Raw genomic sequence first — 17,283 nt, forward strand, 5'->3', positions numbered from 1 at the left:
TATAATTCATATTGATCTGCTTCATAGTTTAACACTTCTCATTCAGTGTTTGTCTTTTTGAGTGTTACTAATGCTCTTCTGCATTCTGCTTTCTGTCTGTCTCCTTTTCATTGCATTTTCATGGCTCACTCATTCAGCGGCAGTCTCGGGGATTCGGTTGGGTTAACATGGAGGTGACGTGTTTGCTTAGGATATAGTTGTTTTGCCATAGAAACTGCTCAGTGGTGCTGTAGAATCAGTTATTGTTGTAGGATGTAGCTTGGAGCACAGTCCAGCAGAGTCAATACCACTATCCAGTTTTTAAGGGTGACAGTGGGAATTATTGTCTGCCTTTTTCTTTGATTATGCGCTCCACATTAATCTGAATCATGTTCTGCATTGTAGCCTTAACTGCGTAGGTAATATTATGATGACATATAAGTTTCCATAAAATGTAAAGTACGCCTGATATCCACCATGAAATTAAGCCATGCTTTTATACTAGATTAGTGATGATCAGTACAAAGCTATTTAATTTCATCAGTATAACCCTTGCAAACAACTCTGGCTTATATGGACACTGACATATTATACAACTAAATTGAATGAAAATTTGTCAACTATAATTACTGCCAACAAAAAACCAAAACAAAAAAATTGTCACCCCCAATTTCATTATGTGAATCAGTTATCGTTAATTTTGTACAAATATTCAGAGACTGAAACCAGTGGATGTAAATAATACCCATGTGCCAACTTAAACATGATATGTCTAGCTAGGCAATTTAATATATGTTTTCTTATCCTAAGTCCTTCTTTTTTTATTTTCTTGGTAGGGAAATCTTCCACCAGATTATCACATCAGCCTAATAGATATTGGTCTTGTACTTGAATATCTCATGGGTGGAGCTTACCGCTGCAACTACACTCGAAAAAGTTTTCGGACTCTTTATAATAATTTATTTGGACCAAAGAGGGTAAGAATGAGTTTATTCTGGATGTGGCCATCGTGCTGATGGTAAAAAACAATACTGTGTTCCTCTGTCTTTGTGGAACACTGCATGTTACATTTTAAAGAAATGCTGCACTCTGGTAGTGAAGTTATATAAGGAACCTGTAAACCATCTGTATTAAAGGATGGGAGGACCAAAAAGGGGGTAAATGCATTCATCTGGAGGTTAATTTCTCCTTATTTCAGTACTTCATTAGCTTATATATTTGCTTGGCTCAGCTTTGAAGGTCAAGTGAAGCTTCACAGCCTAACTACAGGAAACACACTAGGAAACTAGTCCCACAAATAACCACAGGGCTCTTCAAAGCCCAAGTATTCTGTACTCTATCTATAATACATGTATAGTGTCCTACTGACAGAACAAACAAATAAACCTTTCACATAAAATGTAAACCAGAGTTGTCTCAATAGAACAGAGGGATTTTTTCAACGGGAAATTGTGAGAGGCTTGAAAACCTATTCCATTTTTTACTGTTTCCTGCAGGTATCTTTACCCTGTGTGTGCTTAGAAGCACTAGTTTTCTTGAGCTTTTGTGACTAATGTGGTGATTTTAATTCTCGAAGCAGTATATTATTGAATTATTCATTTAACTGTTCTACCTGAATCTGAAATATTTCAGTTGAGTGCAGGACGGAAAATATTTTCTACCCCATTGCCTTTCTGCAAATACAATTAAGATGGAGATTAATTGTACCATTATTGGTACAATTATTTAGAATAGTAAGTTTTATAATAAATACTATACATTTGTAAATGAAAATGTGTTTTTCCTTGGCATTGTTTGATCATTGAATTTTCCCTCTTATCTAACTGATTTTCCTTTCTATTTTTAATATTCAGCCAAAAGCTCTTAAACTACTAGGAATGGAGGTAAGTTGAATATATTGTAAAATGCTGTTTTTATCAGAGCATTTGTAGGTACAGTTCTGCCCTTGCTCTTAGCTTTTTCACTGTTACTGTGGCTTAAAGTAAATTCCAAGTAGCCAGGATCTTCCATTTTGCAAATAGCCTATGGGATACTTCTGACATTGTTTTATGGGTAGGATCTTGAGAGCTGCTTAAATCTTTGCCCAATAGTCTTCAGGCAGTTTTTAGCACTATTATGTAATAACACATTCCATGTTGGAGCATATTGTAGATGTAATCATTCAGATGTGAACATCAGTGATATGGAAAAGAGAATGTGACCCAGCAAGACTACTTATGGCCAAATCCTCCTTAACCAGAAAGTAATAACTTATGCACAAATGAAGTTTTATCATAAAAAAAAAAATTAAATGGACCGAAAAAACGATGTGGTATGACCTGTTAGATGCTGTCCTCTACTCTAAAACATCCTTTCTACCCTGGTGGCACCATGCTTTGTAAATGATGAAGATAAACCAGAATTTTGAGTCTAACCCCTGCCTCGATTACTTGTGTGTTGATCAGAATCAAGTCTGGGATGTTGCCTAGAAATTCACTCTAAAAGAGGCACTTGTTTTTGTTTCTGAGCAAAAGTGTTAATATAGACCAGGGAAGCATTTACCCAAAGAGGCTAGGTATATTTCTCCGTGAAGCATGCTTTTATTAATGCTGTAATAGTATTCAAACACAGGAGATGTACAAGTTGCTTGTGGTACATTTGATGGGAACTGTATCTACATACAAAAGCCCCTTTTCCCCCAAGCAGATAAGCAGCTTGCTTCTCTACAGAGAAAGTCGAGGTTATGTTTAATCTCTGATCAGCTTCCTGTTTTTGAATGGCTCAAGGCCAAAAGCTCAGCCCCTCGGAGGTGCAGCCCTTTTTTAACCAGCGGTGATCATACACAGGTTGCTTAGTGCTTCTCCAAAAGAACATTTCTTTCAGTAAGAAATGTTTGATGTGTCACAAACTGAAGTGTTCTCTCCACTTGACAGTGGGTGTAGCCCACTCCCTTCTTCCAAGAGAAGGAAAAGGTGAAAAGAAAAATAACATTTTTTTGCTGAAGTGGTCAGTAAATTGATGTGACTCCAGGTGTTTGGGGTTTTTTTCATTTCCAGTGTTAGCAGCTCTAAAACAGGAAGTTTAGACTCCTTAGCTCTTTGTCTTTCTTAACCAAGGTTTTGTATTGATTTGATTTTCCTGGTGTGGAGAGAACCTAATTTTTGGTCCTCCATTTGAGATTTTATGCCCTGTGCTTCAGAGATACTCAACACTTTCTTTATGTGCATGCAATTAATGACCCCTGAATTTTCCACTGGAGACAGAGGTCATCACTTGCAGTTCTTAAAACTGATGGAATAGAAATATATACTTAATTGTTGAGCTGAAGGGTCATCTTTGGAAACCTGAGGTATGAGGCTGAACATGGAAATGGGATTTAAGTTCATATTTTGTCAAAGAAGGTGCATATTGCCGAGCTTGCTTGAATGGGAACTAGTTTTGTAGAATGTTAATTGCTTTTACTTGCAATCCACTTCTGAGATTGGAATCAAGGTCTGCAATGATTATGAGCTCTGTCTACACTTATATATGCAATGTTCTTCCTACATTATTTAAACCCTAATTTTCCCAATCATGGCTTTTCTCCCTTCAGGATCCTGCTTCATTGTCAGTACTTTCCTTCAGTTACTTCCATGTTGGTTCCTGTAGTAATGGCTAATCCTCTCTATCCCTTTAAGAAATTGGATACTTATACCTTCCGTTTGCACTGCATACATAAGAGGAGATTGCTTATTCAAAGGTGAAAACTCCCTTTAGTATCTTGCTGTTCTTAAGGGCACTATCTGCCTTTCTCTTCCATGTGCATGTTACCACCCTCCACCTGCATGTCAGTCTGGAACCTGCTTTGATACCTGTGAGATAAGCAGCACTGTTCTTCAGGAGTAGGTGCAGACATATCAAATTGGAAATTATAGTGGAACCTATTCATAGTGAATTCAGGTTTGATAAAGCTCCATTGACACTGTAGTGGAATTCATAAAATATTAATTCATTGCAGATCAACTTTTGCAATTACACGTGTGGTAGAGATCTACTTGTAATGCAGTGTGAAGTGATGCCTTCAGTACAAGAGGGTTCTACTGTACTAATCCAAGATGGGTGACTTGTAATTAAGTATGCGAGAAACGATTCTCTGAATGAAATATTAAGCTGTGTGTGTTAACCCAGTGCATGCGCTGTCACATGTTCTTTGTAGTTTTATCACGATTGGTATTCATTGTAGCAGACAGCAAAAACAAATTAGAACTTTAGCTATTAATATGTCTTCTCAAAACTTGTTCTGTGCATGGTGCCATTTTCAGGTAAGATGTTAAAAATTGATGGGAACATTTTTTCTTCTTCCCAGGATGATGAGCCTCCCACCAAAGGGAAGAAGAAGAAGAAGAAAAAGGAGGAAGAGATAGATATTGATGTGGATGACCCAGAAGTCAGCCGGTTTCAGTATCCCTTTCATGAACTGATGGTATGGGCCGTGCTGATGAAACGGCAAAAGATGGCACTCTTCCTTTGGCAGCGAGGGGAGGAAACCATGGCCAAGGCACTTGTGGCCTGTAAACTGTACAAGTCTATGGCCCATGAGTCTTCCGAGAGTGAGCTGGTGGACGACATCTCTCAGGATCTGGACAACAACTCAAAGTTAGTAGACCTGACTTTCTGAGAAGCTTTACTTCTAGTAAAGTACAACTTATTTCTAGAACATAAGTCCACAGAATGCCATTCAGACCCTATTTATCAACAGTAAACAAGCCAAAATGTGGTCTCAGAATCTGAAGGCAACAGTAGCAGGACAAGACTTGCATTTTTTCTTACAGAATGCAGTCTTTCTTCAGCTTCTCTCTCTGTAAGACTAGCTAGTTTTATTTCATGAAGTTGCTTTTGGGATTTACTCACATAAATTAAGGGGTATCTGATGATATATCTCAACTGACCTTTAAATGTTATCAGTCTAAGCCAATTCTCTCTGGTCAATAAAAATTTGTTTGAAACTTTCATAGACTGTCCCAAATTAAGCTTGAGATTCAGTTGTTCTTTTGTGTGGAAAAACATGATCCCCTGTGAACAGAATTAAACCCCCCCAAATGCAAGCTAACAATGATTTCTAAATCAAACTTCACTGGACTTATCTTGCATTTTCCAGAGATTTTGGCCAGCTGGCTGTTGAACTCTTGGATCAGTCCTATAAACATGATGAGCAGATTGCCATGAAACTACTGACCTACGAACTGAAAAACTGGAGTAATTCTACCTGCCTGAAATTGGCTGTGGCAGCTAAACACAGGGACTTCATTGCTCACACATGCAGCCAGATGCTCTTAACAGATATGTGGATGGGGCGACTACGCATGCGGAAGAACCCAGGCCTTAAGGTATTTCTGTTCTGCAGTTGCTTTCAAAGATATAGGTTGTTACTTGTTAACACTACACTATACATAGTGTATGCATAGAACAAATTGGCTCACTAATTATAGATATTTTAGGAACATACCTGTTTTAAAGCTATTTTTTTTGTTTCCAAATTCAGGATATCTAAAGAACGTTACCCCACGAGAAAGGAAAGTATAAATCCATAGAAGGCTTAGCATGATTGGAATCTGAGAACAAAGTTGTGGCTTTCAAAGAATAATGAAATCTGTTAACTGAAAACCTAACACCTTTGATTAAAAATTAGTTGGATACAACGAAAAGGTCTTGTTTGGGGGTCCACACAATCGGAATAGAGAGAAAATGAACCAGAGATGAACATTATGCAATCTATTAATGTAAACAAATATTGTCATCTGAGTTGAATTATTTCTTTTTGTACAGGTTATAATGGGGATTCTCTTCCCTCCCACCATCCTTTTCCTAGAGTTTCGGAGTTATGATGATTATTCTTACCAGACATCAAGAGAAAATGAAGAAGGCAGAGAAAAGGAGGAGGAAAATGTGGTCAGTAACGGAGATTATTGGGAAGTTCTAAAATCTCAAGAGTGCTCAGTTTTCTAACTTCTCTGATTATGCTATAGGTCACTCAGGTTAAAATCTCAACTTCCTCTGTGGGATCAAAATCAGTGAAGAGTTTTGGGAGTATATACGCTGCACTCTTAGGGTGTGTAAATTATCTGTATAGTTGCACAGATTTACATAATTTGTATTTCTGTACTTCTAAAAAAAGCTCTGTTGCTCAGAGGAAGCATCATGTAGTTAACAGTTGGCTGGGGCTGCAGTTGAGGAAAAGCTACTATTTTTACTATTGTATAGTTCTGAAAACTGACAGCTTTGGTCTTCCAGGATGCAAATGCGGATGCAGGCTCCCGAAAAGGAGATGAAGAGAATGGAAAGAAAAAACAAAAGAGCCTTCCAATTGGAACAAAGATCTATGAATTCTATAATGCACCTATTGTCAAATTTTGGTTCTACACAGTAAGTCATGATGATTAAACTGATAGTCATTGTTTTTCTCGCACCTTAACTTAAAGTATTCCAATGTAAAAATAATAGCCAAGTAATAAATAAACAGTACTGACGTTCATGGAATCTGATGAGCAAAGCACTCCCTTTATTCCGAGAAAAATGCATAGACAATGAAACAGAATGAATAACTGAAGCTTTTGCCTCTAAATCTCCTAACACACCTTGAAGGAGGCCCTGTCTGGCTAATCATCTGCCAAATTCAGTGCAAGCTCCACAGTCCAGTCACTAAATCCAAATTAGGCTGGATTCTCTTGCTTTCTAAAGGTTCGGGCTCCTCTTCTACGTTCAGATATGCTTTAGGACCCAAGAAGCAATGCCATAAGTACCAGTGCTTCCACTTGCTCTCTTGACATTTAGGCTCAGATGAGGGCAAGCTAGGTGGAAGCACAGATCCCAGTCTGCTAAGACTTTAGAGGTACTTTTATTTAAACAATTAAAACAAATCTAAACTAAAAGCTTTATTTTTGTCAAGCATCTCATTTTCTCTTTAGTGCATCAAGAATTATGTGGTGCTAAGCTCTGTTCTAATAAAACAGAAAAAGTATTCATGCTACTGCTCATAAATTTTGCGTGTGCCCTGTAAAAAGGTTACTGGATTCAAAGTTGGAATTTCCAGTACCTAGTATGTTGTAATATTATGTAAGTTTTAGTTTTAGCACATCATAATCACTTAAGACTATACTGATGCCTTTCTGCTGCCTGTATTAATAATTTAAAAGCAAAATTCATATTTCATTTCAAAGAAAATATTCAACGTGGTTTCACAGTGTAAATACATTACATTTTAGTAGATTAAAAAAGCCCCAGGCATGAAAGGCCTGATTTAGAGTGCTTTGAAATTGTTGTTTTGCTTTTTTCAACTAATGAAATAATTCAGCTGCCTGGATCATATGTTCCACAGCATCTGTCATTCTTTCCACTGCTGGAGGCCTGTGGCCTCTGCCAGTGTGCATGGCAGCTAAAGGACGGGCATTGCAGCAGGCCCGCTTCCTTCAGAGAAGAAAATCTTTCTAATACAAGTAAGGGTCTTCAACACCTGAATCTTTCCCCATGGCCTCAATGTATGTGTAGATACATGTTCATATGAATGTCACAGTTAGGGTGGGCTGTGCTTTCATGCATTATGCAGGCCCCTCAGCTAAAAGGATTTTACTGCCTACTGTTTGGTGTTTCTTCTCTGATATGGTGATGTAGCCTTTTGTGCTCTGACTGAATTAGGCTTCAGCAGTAAAGTTGCTCCTGAGACTAGGGGCTACTTAAAGCAAGCAAAATATCTGCAAACCTACGGTTCACACAGATGGGTTTAAGTGACAAGTATAGGAAGAGGTGTTGTAGGGACTGATATTTAAAGCCTGCATGCCTCTGGCTTCATATGAAGAATGTATTCTGCGTAGATGGTCTCAACCACATTATCACCAGGTGAAGAACAGGTGGCCTCTGTGGCTCTTTATTTCCCCTACCACTCCTGGCCGGTGCTGCTCACAGCCCTGCCTCCCCATCCTGCTTGACATCTGTTTTGACACTGTGGGTAAACATTTCACATTGAATATCTTACTCTTTAGAAAACTCCATTTTCCCCTGGAAAATCTTTTGGTTTATTACTGCTTATGTATTTTTTTAGCAAAGTCATTGAATCAATTTTGGTTTCTTATTAATAATTCTGGACTTCCAGAATCTCTGAATTTTTTAGTTTGGCCAGTCACCAAAGACTGCTGTGAGGCATAGAGGCACCAGCATCACCTGTTTCACATTTACAATAGTAGTTACAGAAAACCGAGTGATACTTCTATTGACTTAAGCTAATGGTCCAGAACTTCCTAATGGAAATTAGTGGAGACTGATTTTTTTTTTGTGTGTGTGTAAGTCATCTCAAGTAATTGAATACTGCCTAACTGTGGAAGGATCCTGGGATCCATCACCTAAGGTCCATAAAGGACTTTTTTTTTTTTTTAATTATTTTTTTTTAGATATCATACCTCGGATACTTGATGCTATTTAATTATATCATCTTGGTGCGGATGGAACGGTGGCCATCAGTCCAGGAATGGATTGTCATCTCCTACATTGTGACTCTGGCTTTAGAGAAAGTCAGAGAGGTAAAGTCCGATCGTACCGACATCTCATAATCCTTAAAATGAAGCTTGCTTTTAGAGGTGATAATGGCATGAACTAGTGCAGAGGGTTGAGAAGTGATACGTGAGAGAGAAGATTTCACAGAGTCTCATCACTGGAGAGAGTTTAATCTATAACCCGTTCCCATACATTAAAACTTCTCTTTCAATATGTAAAGGGCGCTTGTAAGAAAGACAGAGACTTTTTACCAGGGTCTGTAGTGACAGGACAAGGGACAACCATTTTAAACTGAAAGAAGGTAGGTTTCGATTGATCATAAGGAAGAAATTTTTATGATGAGGATGGTGAGACGGGAGCACAGGTTGCCCAGAGAGGTTGTGGATGCCCTGTGAGTATTCAAGGTCTGGTTCGACAGGGCTTTGTGCAGCCTGTGAAAGATGCCTCTGCCCATGGCAGGGTGGTTGGACTACACGACCTTATTAGGTCCCTTCCAACAGAAACCATTCTATGTTTCTATGAAAAGGAAATTTTGGCTGCTAGTAGCTAAAAAATATTGCTGCTTGAGACAAATTTTACTAGAAGTGGAGGGAGTCTAAGACACCTATTGAACATCACAATGTTGGTCTTTTTTCATGACCATTACTTCAAAAATATAATTTGGGAGGGGTTTTTTTTTTTTAATTCTTATTTATTTACTTATTTTTTTCATTTCAGATCCTGATGTCAGAGCCTGGCAAGCTGAGCCAAAAAGTGAAAGTTTGGCTTCAGGAATACTGGAATATTACTGACCTAGTGGCTATTTCAGTATTTATGATAGGAGCAATTCTTCGCCTACAGAACCAGCCTTACATGGGTTATGGAAGAGTGATTTACTGCGTAGATATTATTTTCTGGTACATTAGAGTACTAGATATCTTTGGTGTGAACAAATACCTGGGACCTTACGTCATGATGATCGGAAAGATGGTTAGTGCCTAAACTGCTGTAAACTATGTATTTCAGAACCTCATGGGAAACTAAATTCAGTTCTGATTTTTAAAAGAGGTTTTCCATCCACGTATGACTGAATAAAGGCTGTGAAAAAGTTGCTGTGTGAATTTCACAGACACACGAGGTACAATACTCTTGCTAATAATTTCTTTATTCAAGAGGGAATCTTATTTTTTTTTCTTTTTTTTCTTTTTTGAACTGCCTTGTGGAAACATGTTGACTTTGCGTGCCTTCTGCTTCCCAGAGCCATAGCAATAACAGATTGCTGATACACCAGGATTATCACAAAACATTATTTGTGGACAGGAGATGATACAGCAATGATTGTATCATCTCTTTGCAGCCACAGAAGAGGTCTGTGCTAAAACACAGCATAGTGCACTTGATGCAACAGAGAATAGGGATTGCAAAGATTTCATCGTTTTAAGTATTTTTAAATATAAATGTAGTATTCCTTTAAATGACTGGTTTTACTGCATTTTTATGTATGCTTAATTCATGAGCAGTAGTTAAATATGAAGAATAATATCAAGAAAATTATCCAGGCAAATGTGTTTGTTCTTTTGATACTTTCTTATTTACTTTTCTGGGTGCTGGCCGACAGACATGCTGGTGTTACTGTTTTACCTGGTGATGATAAGAGCCTCTGTGTGGTCTCTCTGTGCAGATGATTGACATGCTCTACTTCGTGGTCATCATGCTTGTGGTTCTGATGAGTTTTGGAGTAGCCCGCCAAGCTATCCTGCACCCAGATGAGGAGCCTTCTTGGAGACTAGCTCGCAACATCTTCTACATGCCCTACTGGATGATCTATGGAGAGGTGTTCGCAGACCAGATAGACCGTAAGAGTAGAATTCATAGTAAGAGTCTGTTTCCTGTTTCTGAGGCAGATGATCAGATCCAAATTAATTATTGTTTTTAATTTGGAAGTAGTGTTTTGTCCTTATGAGTATACTGTTGTTGTTGTTTTCTTGTGACAGACTCCAGAGACTGAACAATTTTCTGTTTGAGAGTGATAGAGTCTGGAATAGTCTCCTATCCAAAAGTATAACTGTATTAAGTGCTCTGTTTACTTGCAGGGATCAACAGAGATCATTCTGAAGTCTTCTTTTCAACCAATGTTTTACTAATAGTCAGTTCCAACAGAAGAAGAAAAAAAGAAATACCTTGCAGAGGAGATGAAATACCCATATCCTTTCATCTCCAACACACAGCACAGGCGATGAGCTAATACGTTACTCTCATTGACACATCTATCTACTTTTCGGAAATGTTTCCGTTTCATGAATCGCTCACGTTCTTCTTTTCTACACCTGCGGAAAAACAAAACAAAAAAGGAAAATTAGGCTTGATTAGCTTCAGGTGTGGAAATAGCCTTTCTTATAATAAAGCTGCACAGTTTAAAAAAAGCAAGTCAGTATTTTAGAGGAGACAGAAACCGTCATGTTACTGCTAGTTTTGTGTTAATATTTGAAGTTTGTACAAACAAACATGCAACTGGCCTCCTCTAGTGTGTATCACATAGTTTGTACTTTATCTGAAATAATATAAGCTGCTGTTTCAGCATCACATATGTGTCTGTTGTCTGGTATTGCAGTTTCAGTGCATGTGAGCCAGGATAAGCTAAGGGTCTCTCAAGTGGGTTAATTCTTCTGTGGGGAGGAATAAACTGTAACAGGGTATCCCTGACCTTTGTGCCTTATAATGTGCATTTAAATCCTACTTCACTTTGAACAACAAATGCTTGCCCATGTAGACAGTTTGATTTCTTTAAAAATCAAAACTCATACCTTACCAACAATACTGATCTCTTCAGTGTAGGTGGTGTTCCTGACTTCTCTCATACTTCCAGGCATTTCTCAGTTATATTAGAAATCTTTCTTCAGCAGTTTGAAAGATTTTTGGGGAAAAGAAAGTTTGGGTTTTCCAGTTACACAAGTTCAGTCTGGCTCCTTGCTCCACTAACCTTCCCAGGTCAGAAGCTTTGCTGCATCAGTAGCTTAAACATAAGCTAAGTTGAAAATGGGTGGTTTTGTTGTTGGTTTAATATTGAAATAGAAGTGGCCATGCAAGAAGTTGTGCTGGCACAATTAGAACGCATTAGAATTATCCTGTACATATCTTATGTCTAGAAGTCTATGAATTGACTTCTGAAGATCTTTTTACTTTCAGTAAGAAATTTTCACTCTGATCTTTCTGTGGTTCTCTGTAAACACACCACAAAGGCAACCTCAAAAGTCTTTGGGGAGTGATTGCTATGGGCAGTCTAACCTGACTCTGTGTCAAGTGCTTATGCATAGTTTTGCCAAGACTCATGAGTGCAAACAATTTATGTAAAGGGTATTACATCAGATTTTCCCTCTGAAACAAGGTAGTTGGACTTCTGTCAGTAGCTTCACTGAAGACAGGCTGTCACCTAAAGATGAAGATCACAAATCACAGAATTGCTGAGGTTGGAAGGGACCTTTGGAGATCATCCAGTCAAACCTCCCTGCTCCAAGCAGGGTAAATTAGAGCAGGTTGCTCAGGGACTGTCCGGTCAGGTTTTTAATATCTTTACTGGAGTCTTTCCAGTATGTCCATTTCTGATTTCTATGGGATATCAGAAATCTAGACACACAAGTCCAGATACGGTTTGCTCAGGATGCTCTTGTTAGGTTAACTCAGCTTAAAAGATATCCATGAGCAAGAAGTTAGTGGCATCTAGTACTCAGCAGAAACATACTCTTAAACACTAGAGAAGCCTTACTGAGCTTCTTTCAGTACTGTAGTTTTTCTTGCAATCACCATTTAAGGGTTGGCAAGCAAGTATCCACACTGGTAGCCAAAATGGGCTTTAATGGTGGCGTATGCTGCAGTGACATCAGGATCATGACTATTAACGGAAACATAGCTATTCAATAGCAACAGCTGGCAGACTCAAAGCCAGGGTGCTTCTTAAAAAAAAAAAATATATAGAGAAATGAAGGAAACGTTTCCGTGATTTTGTGTGATAACTATGAGATGTTTTGTGTTTGTGGTGACCACCAGTTTTGCTTACTTGCCTGGAATATCATGTATATTTAAATGATCATCTGCCAGAAGCATTTTGTGATTTATTATTAATATCATTAATTCACTGCCATATGTAACGTTTGCGGAAAACACAAAAAGGAAATTGCAGAATGCAATGCATTCCTAACAAAGACATTCTTTCTAAGCATATGTCCTGACTGTTCTGACATTTGAGTTGCTTATCTTTTCTTGGCAGCAAAACTGTATTTTCAATAATCTTTTTTGTTTTTTTCCTGTATTATTCTGTTGTTTTCTTCCTTTCTCTCCCTGCCTCCTTTTCTATTCCCTTCCTTTGGAATGCTGTTCAGTCTATGCCATGGAAATTAATCGTAAGTCTGTGTGGAGAGCTGATTCTCTCATTTAGCTGAATATATTAATTAATCTTCTTCTTCACTAGATACTGACATTCTAATTATATGCCTCATCCAATATTCAGGTGTGAATCTTGGTTTTCTACTGTAATAGTTTCATTTGAAGCAGAGGAAAAATATTTTAATACAGATTGCAGATCAGAAGTTTTAACTGAGCTTATGTGGTTGCTATGACTTGTTTCTAGTATAATACATCGACAGGAAAATAATCATGTTTTTAAAACCTATGATGCATGAGTGTCACGGTATAATTCAATCCCTTTGATTACCTAGTACAATGTTAGTATTTCCTTGGCAGTACTTTCATTGGTCTCTGTGAATAATACTATGCTTGACTTTCCTGTTACAGTTTTCTTATGATAAACAGGAAAAATGTAGGTCTGATGTGTGAAAAGCAAGTAAAATATATTTTATTACTCATAGCATAAATGTCTCTTTCAGTTCACAGTAAATAAGATTGATCTGTTTTCAAATAATTTGAAGTATTTTTCAGGTGAGGTTGAGGCATTGAGTTTTATGCAAAATGCTTTAATAAATGGTTTGTTTATTCACGTAAACTAAATCTGTAGTGAACTTATTCTCAGACTTAGTATTTACTAAGATTTCAGCTAAAGAACCTGTGGTTGATAAACACTTTACCTGCTACTCAATGATTCCAAAAGTTAGCCTTGTATTTGAAATCAGATACACTGGCACTGCACTTGCATTTATCCAGCTCCAAGATAGCTCTTTCCCCAAGACAACATATGTATTCTCAGGACTACTTCAGACAGTTATTTGGTATCTGTATTGATCTGTTTGATCAATATTCCCATTGTATGTCTCAACAGTCTATTTTGCTGTTACTACATAATTTTGATTTTATAATTATATCTCTTTGTTTTAAAATTTTATCTAAATTTTAGAATTATTGTGAAAAATAAGGCAAACAGAAATTGGCCTGAAAGTGGCAGTAGGGCCACCTGCTGGTGACATTAACAGCCCCAGACAGGACAAGTAAGAGTCTAGAGGCCATCTAGGGAGTCCAGCCAGGGGCAAAAGGAGACATGGCCAGAGACAGAAGGGTCCATCCGGGGACAGACACAGGTCCAAGGTCCCTTCAGGGCTGAGACCTGCACACTTGACAGCTCAGGCAGGGCCAGGTCTGTGTAGGTGTGTAGGTGTACACCCCAGGTGAAGCTGGTCAGGGCCATTAACGTCTCAGATCCCTGATAAAAGTTTAATTTCAATTTTATGCTCAGCAATCTGGGACCACTAAGTAAATCCTTTTATATCTTGGGCATGGTATGCACACAAGCCTGGTTGGGGAAATTTTTTTAAAATTTCAGTATCGACACATATGTATCCACATTAAGATGTTGTCCTAGACTATTACTATGAGAAAAAGACAACCGATGTGAATTTGAAGATAAAGTCACACTCAGCAGTAAACTTGGAAGTGCCTCTCTGTTCACTAATATGGGAAATTATTTTTGTATGCTGTAGTTAGAAGCAGAATTTGAAGTATAAATTATACATACTTGCTACTGGAAATAAATTGATAAAATTTGTTGAGCTTGGCAAATTTTACGCATGTGTCATTAAATAAATGTGAATAGTGTTTTTAAGTGTCAGGCAATTTGTGAAAAATAACTTTATTGGTTTTTCTTCAGCTCCTTGTGGGGACAATCTCTATGATGATGATGGTAAACGCCTCCCTCCATGTATACCAGGGGCCTGGCTCACTCCTGCTATTATGGCCTGTTACCTCTTGGTAGCAAATATTCTGTTGGTAAACCTGCTGATTGCTGTCTTCAAGTATGTAAATCATCATGCACTATCATTGCTTTCTTGTTGCCAAGATAAAGTTTCTGTGAGAGCCCATCATCTGATTTTGCAAGGGTTTGCATTTGCACTCAGAATCTATTTACTCTATGAATGTGACTGGTAGGTACTGGGAATTCTGTATACACTGGGAAAGAGTGGAGGAAAGGTTGCTTTGAATTTGCCAGCAATTGCAGTAATGCGTATGAGAGAATCTGGCTGCTTCCAGTACTATTTAGTGGATAGTGACAGTTCTCAAGATTGCTCTGGAAAGATAAAAACAAAATTCCTGAAACATGCTATGTGCATGAGGGAAGCCCATGTAACCACTAGCATACATGAGTCTGTGACAGAGGTGCAGAATGAAAATCTGCCGTATTTTTCTTTTTGTTTTCTTGTTTTGCTTTTCATTTAGAAAAAAAAAGAAAAAAAAAAAAGGTCCGTCTTATATGATGCTGGAGTCTGTATTGCCTTGAACTAAAAGAAAGGATGGCTACATGTTTCCAAGATCTGTGGCCAGTCCAAGCAATGAGCACTGTTATTCTTAATGTTATTCCTGAAATCTATATTTAGACTTCTCTGGAGTCTAAAATTTCTACTGCTTGTTCTTCCTACCCAAAGTGACATTGCATGCTTTTCCTGTAATGACCTTGGGGCAAAAAAGAAAAAAAAAAAGAAAAAGAAAAACTAGAAAAACAAAATAGAATTGAAATACCTATTTTCTAGCAAGACTTCCAAACACACCCAGTGATCCAGTTTTGATGCCCATAAACATGAAGTGTTGGAGGGTTTGTTGGCATAGGTAGCTGCAGTCACAACCACAAAAATAATTCATCATGTGCCCAGAAATCCACAGCTCACAAAGCCTGTCTTTCATTTGATGTATGTAGTTTAAAAGGTCATGAATTTTCAAGTGCTCAAATGCTGGTCACATCAGAGGGACTGGGAAGAGTCTTACAATGGTAGCTATTATTGGCTGAAGCACCAAGGAATCAGGGGTTTGGGAAGTAGGTCATGCTGTTAACTCCTGCCATCCCAGCATGCTTGCAAGCAGGAATTCCTGCTTTGCAGAAGACACAGAATGAAGGCAGATTGTCATTTATCATTGGTAAATAATCTCATGTGTACTTAGCTAAAAGAAACCAAAAGCGATGTGTACTCAAGAATCCTCTGGTTTCAAAGAGATGTTTTAACTGTTTTTGTGAATGTAGATTTTCTAACGCACAGAAAATTAGAAAAGAAGTGGACAGAAAATATAAAAAGGAAGTGCCAATATCATCATTATAGAAGTGGAGTGAGCTGTCTGAGCATACTTTAAGATAGCTTGAAAAGCTTTTTCTAAAATAGAACAGCAAGTCTGCTTTCTGTTAGTTGGTATTTCATAACCTTGACTATTGTTATCTCTGGATCAAATACTATCATTTATAATCCTTCATACCCACTGAATTACAAACCAAAACATCTTTATAATGCACATTATTTTGGTGTAGAAATGATGAGGCCATGGCTTCCAAGAACAAATTCTGTTAAAAGAATATGGACTGTGTTTTCAAGTCACAAATTTGAGTGAATAAAGTTTGAATTTAGGACATTTTGTGAAAACTTGAAAAGTCTTCTATGTAGGTCAAGCTGATTAGCATATTAAAGGCAAACTATGTGAAGCTTCTGAGTTTAGCACACAAAATACCTTTCATTGATTTAATACTTTGTGTAATATCAAAGACTGGCATGTGTTCAAAGAAATACTTTATAAATTGTGCAAGTTTCTTTTCACTAACACCTAAAGGACTAAAGTAGGAGCAAACAGTCTAAGAGGAAGCTTGTTCAGAGTGGCACATAAGGGATGCAGAGCACCTTTGGCTTTGCTGCACTCAGAAGGAGCAGTGGAATCCTGAGATCAGGTTAATCATCGGTTCAGGAAGTTCAGCAGCATCAACGTAAAGCTGAACCAAGCAAAGTCAGTGTGGCCTCATGTTGTTATTTAGCTGCTGCTTTTTTCAACATAGTACTTACTCAATGATAAGTAGAGGCCTAATAGAAACTGTACCTATGTTCCCTTTCAGCAATACATTCTTTGAGGTAAAATCAATATCCAACCAAGTCTGGAAGTTCCAGCGGTACCAGCTGATCATGACATTCCACGACAGACCTGTCCTTCCACCACCAATGATTATCTTCAGCCACATCTACATAATCATCAAGAGAATCTGCTGTCGCTGCAGGAAGGGTGAAGGAGACCAGGATGAGCGTGACAGGGGACTGAGTATGGAAGAATCTTCTCTAAATTGACCTCTTTGCACCATATTAGCTGAAAGCGGCAGCTTTTCCAATGCTGAACTATTTTGTTCACGTTGACAGTCAAGTGTATTTGCAGAGGACAGTAGGGGACAAAACTTACGCCGAGTTAACAGCTCTTGAGCTCCTTGGGCTCCAGAGAATATGCAGTGCTCTGCTGTAATGAAGCCTTTCTTTAACATGCTTTCTTAGAACAGTGAGATGGCATGTGCTTAATCCCTTTTTACCAAGTTCTAGGTGTAGTTTGTATGTTGGGGAGGACAAACAGCAAATCGAGAAGAAGGGA

General features: G+C 38.0%; 1 protein-coding gene and 1 long non-coding RNA gene across 4 annotated transcripts in view; one reads left to right on the forward strand and one right to left on the reverse strand.

Annotated features, from left to right (window-relative positions):
* TRPM1 (transient receptor potential cation channel subfamily M member 1) overlaps positions 1 to 17,283 on the forward strand; it is a 77,153-nt gene that overhangs the window by 53,416 nt on the left and 6,454 nt on the right. For 2 of the 3 annotated variants that reach the window (XM_071813836.1, XM_071813838.1), the window contains 11 exons: positions 816 to 956; positions 1,833 to 1,862; positions 4,304 to 4,593; positions 5,096 to 5,324; positions 5,764 to 5,886; positions 6,229 to 6,360; positions 8,379 to 8,507; positions 9,199 to 9,450; positions 10,142 to 10,334; positions 14,552 to 14,696; positions 16,766 to 16,965. In XM_071813836.1, the coding sequence (XP_071669937.1) occupies positions 816 to 956; positions 1,833 to 1,862; positions 4,304 to 4,593; positions 5,096 to 5,324; positions 5,764 to 5,886; positions 6,229 to 6,360; positions 8,379 to 8,507; positions 9,199 to 9,450; positions 10,142 to 10,334; positions 14,552 to 14,696; positions 16,766 to 16,965 (1,864 nt within the window). The remainder of the gene's footprint in view (positions 1 to 815; positions 957 to 1,832; positions 1,863 to 4,303; positions 4,594 to 5,095; positions 5,325 to 5,763; positions 5,887 to 6,228; positions 6,361 to 8,378; positions 8,508 to 9,198; positions 9,451 to 10,141; positions 10,335 to 14,551; positions 14,697 to 16,765; positions 16,966 to 17,283) is intronic. The other variant, XM_071813837.1, reaches the window with a different exon arrangement.
* LOC139828924 (uncharacterized) overlaps positions 1 to 17,283 on the reverse strand; it is a 45,753-nt gene that overhangs the window by 14,446 nt on the left and 14,024 nt on the right. Inside the window, exon 2 of the long non-coding RNA XR_011741004.1 lies at positions 10,102 to 10,787. This is a non-coding gene — a long non-coding RNA (uncharacterized lncRNA). The remainder of the gene's footprint in view (positions 1 to 10,101; positions 10,788 to 17,283) is intronic.

Source organism: Patagioenas fasciata, chromosome 12 (genome assembly GCF_037038585.1).
Source record: "Patagioenas fasciata isolate bPatFas1 chromosome 12, bPatFas1.hap1, whole genome shotgun sequence".
NCBI classification, from domain to species: domain Eukaryota; kingdom Metazoa; phylum Chordata; class Aves; order Columbiformes; family Columbidae; genus Patagioenas; species Patagioenas fasciata.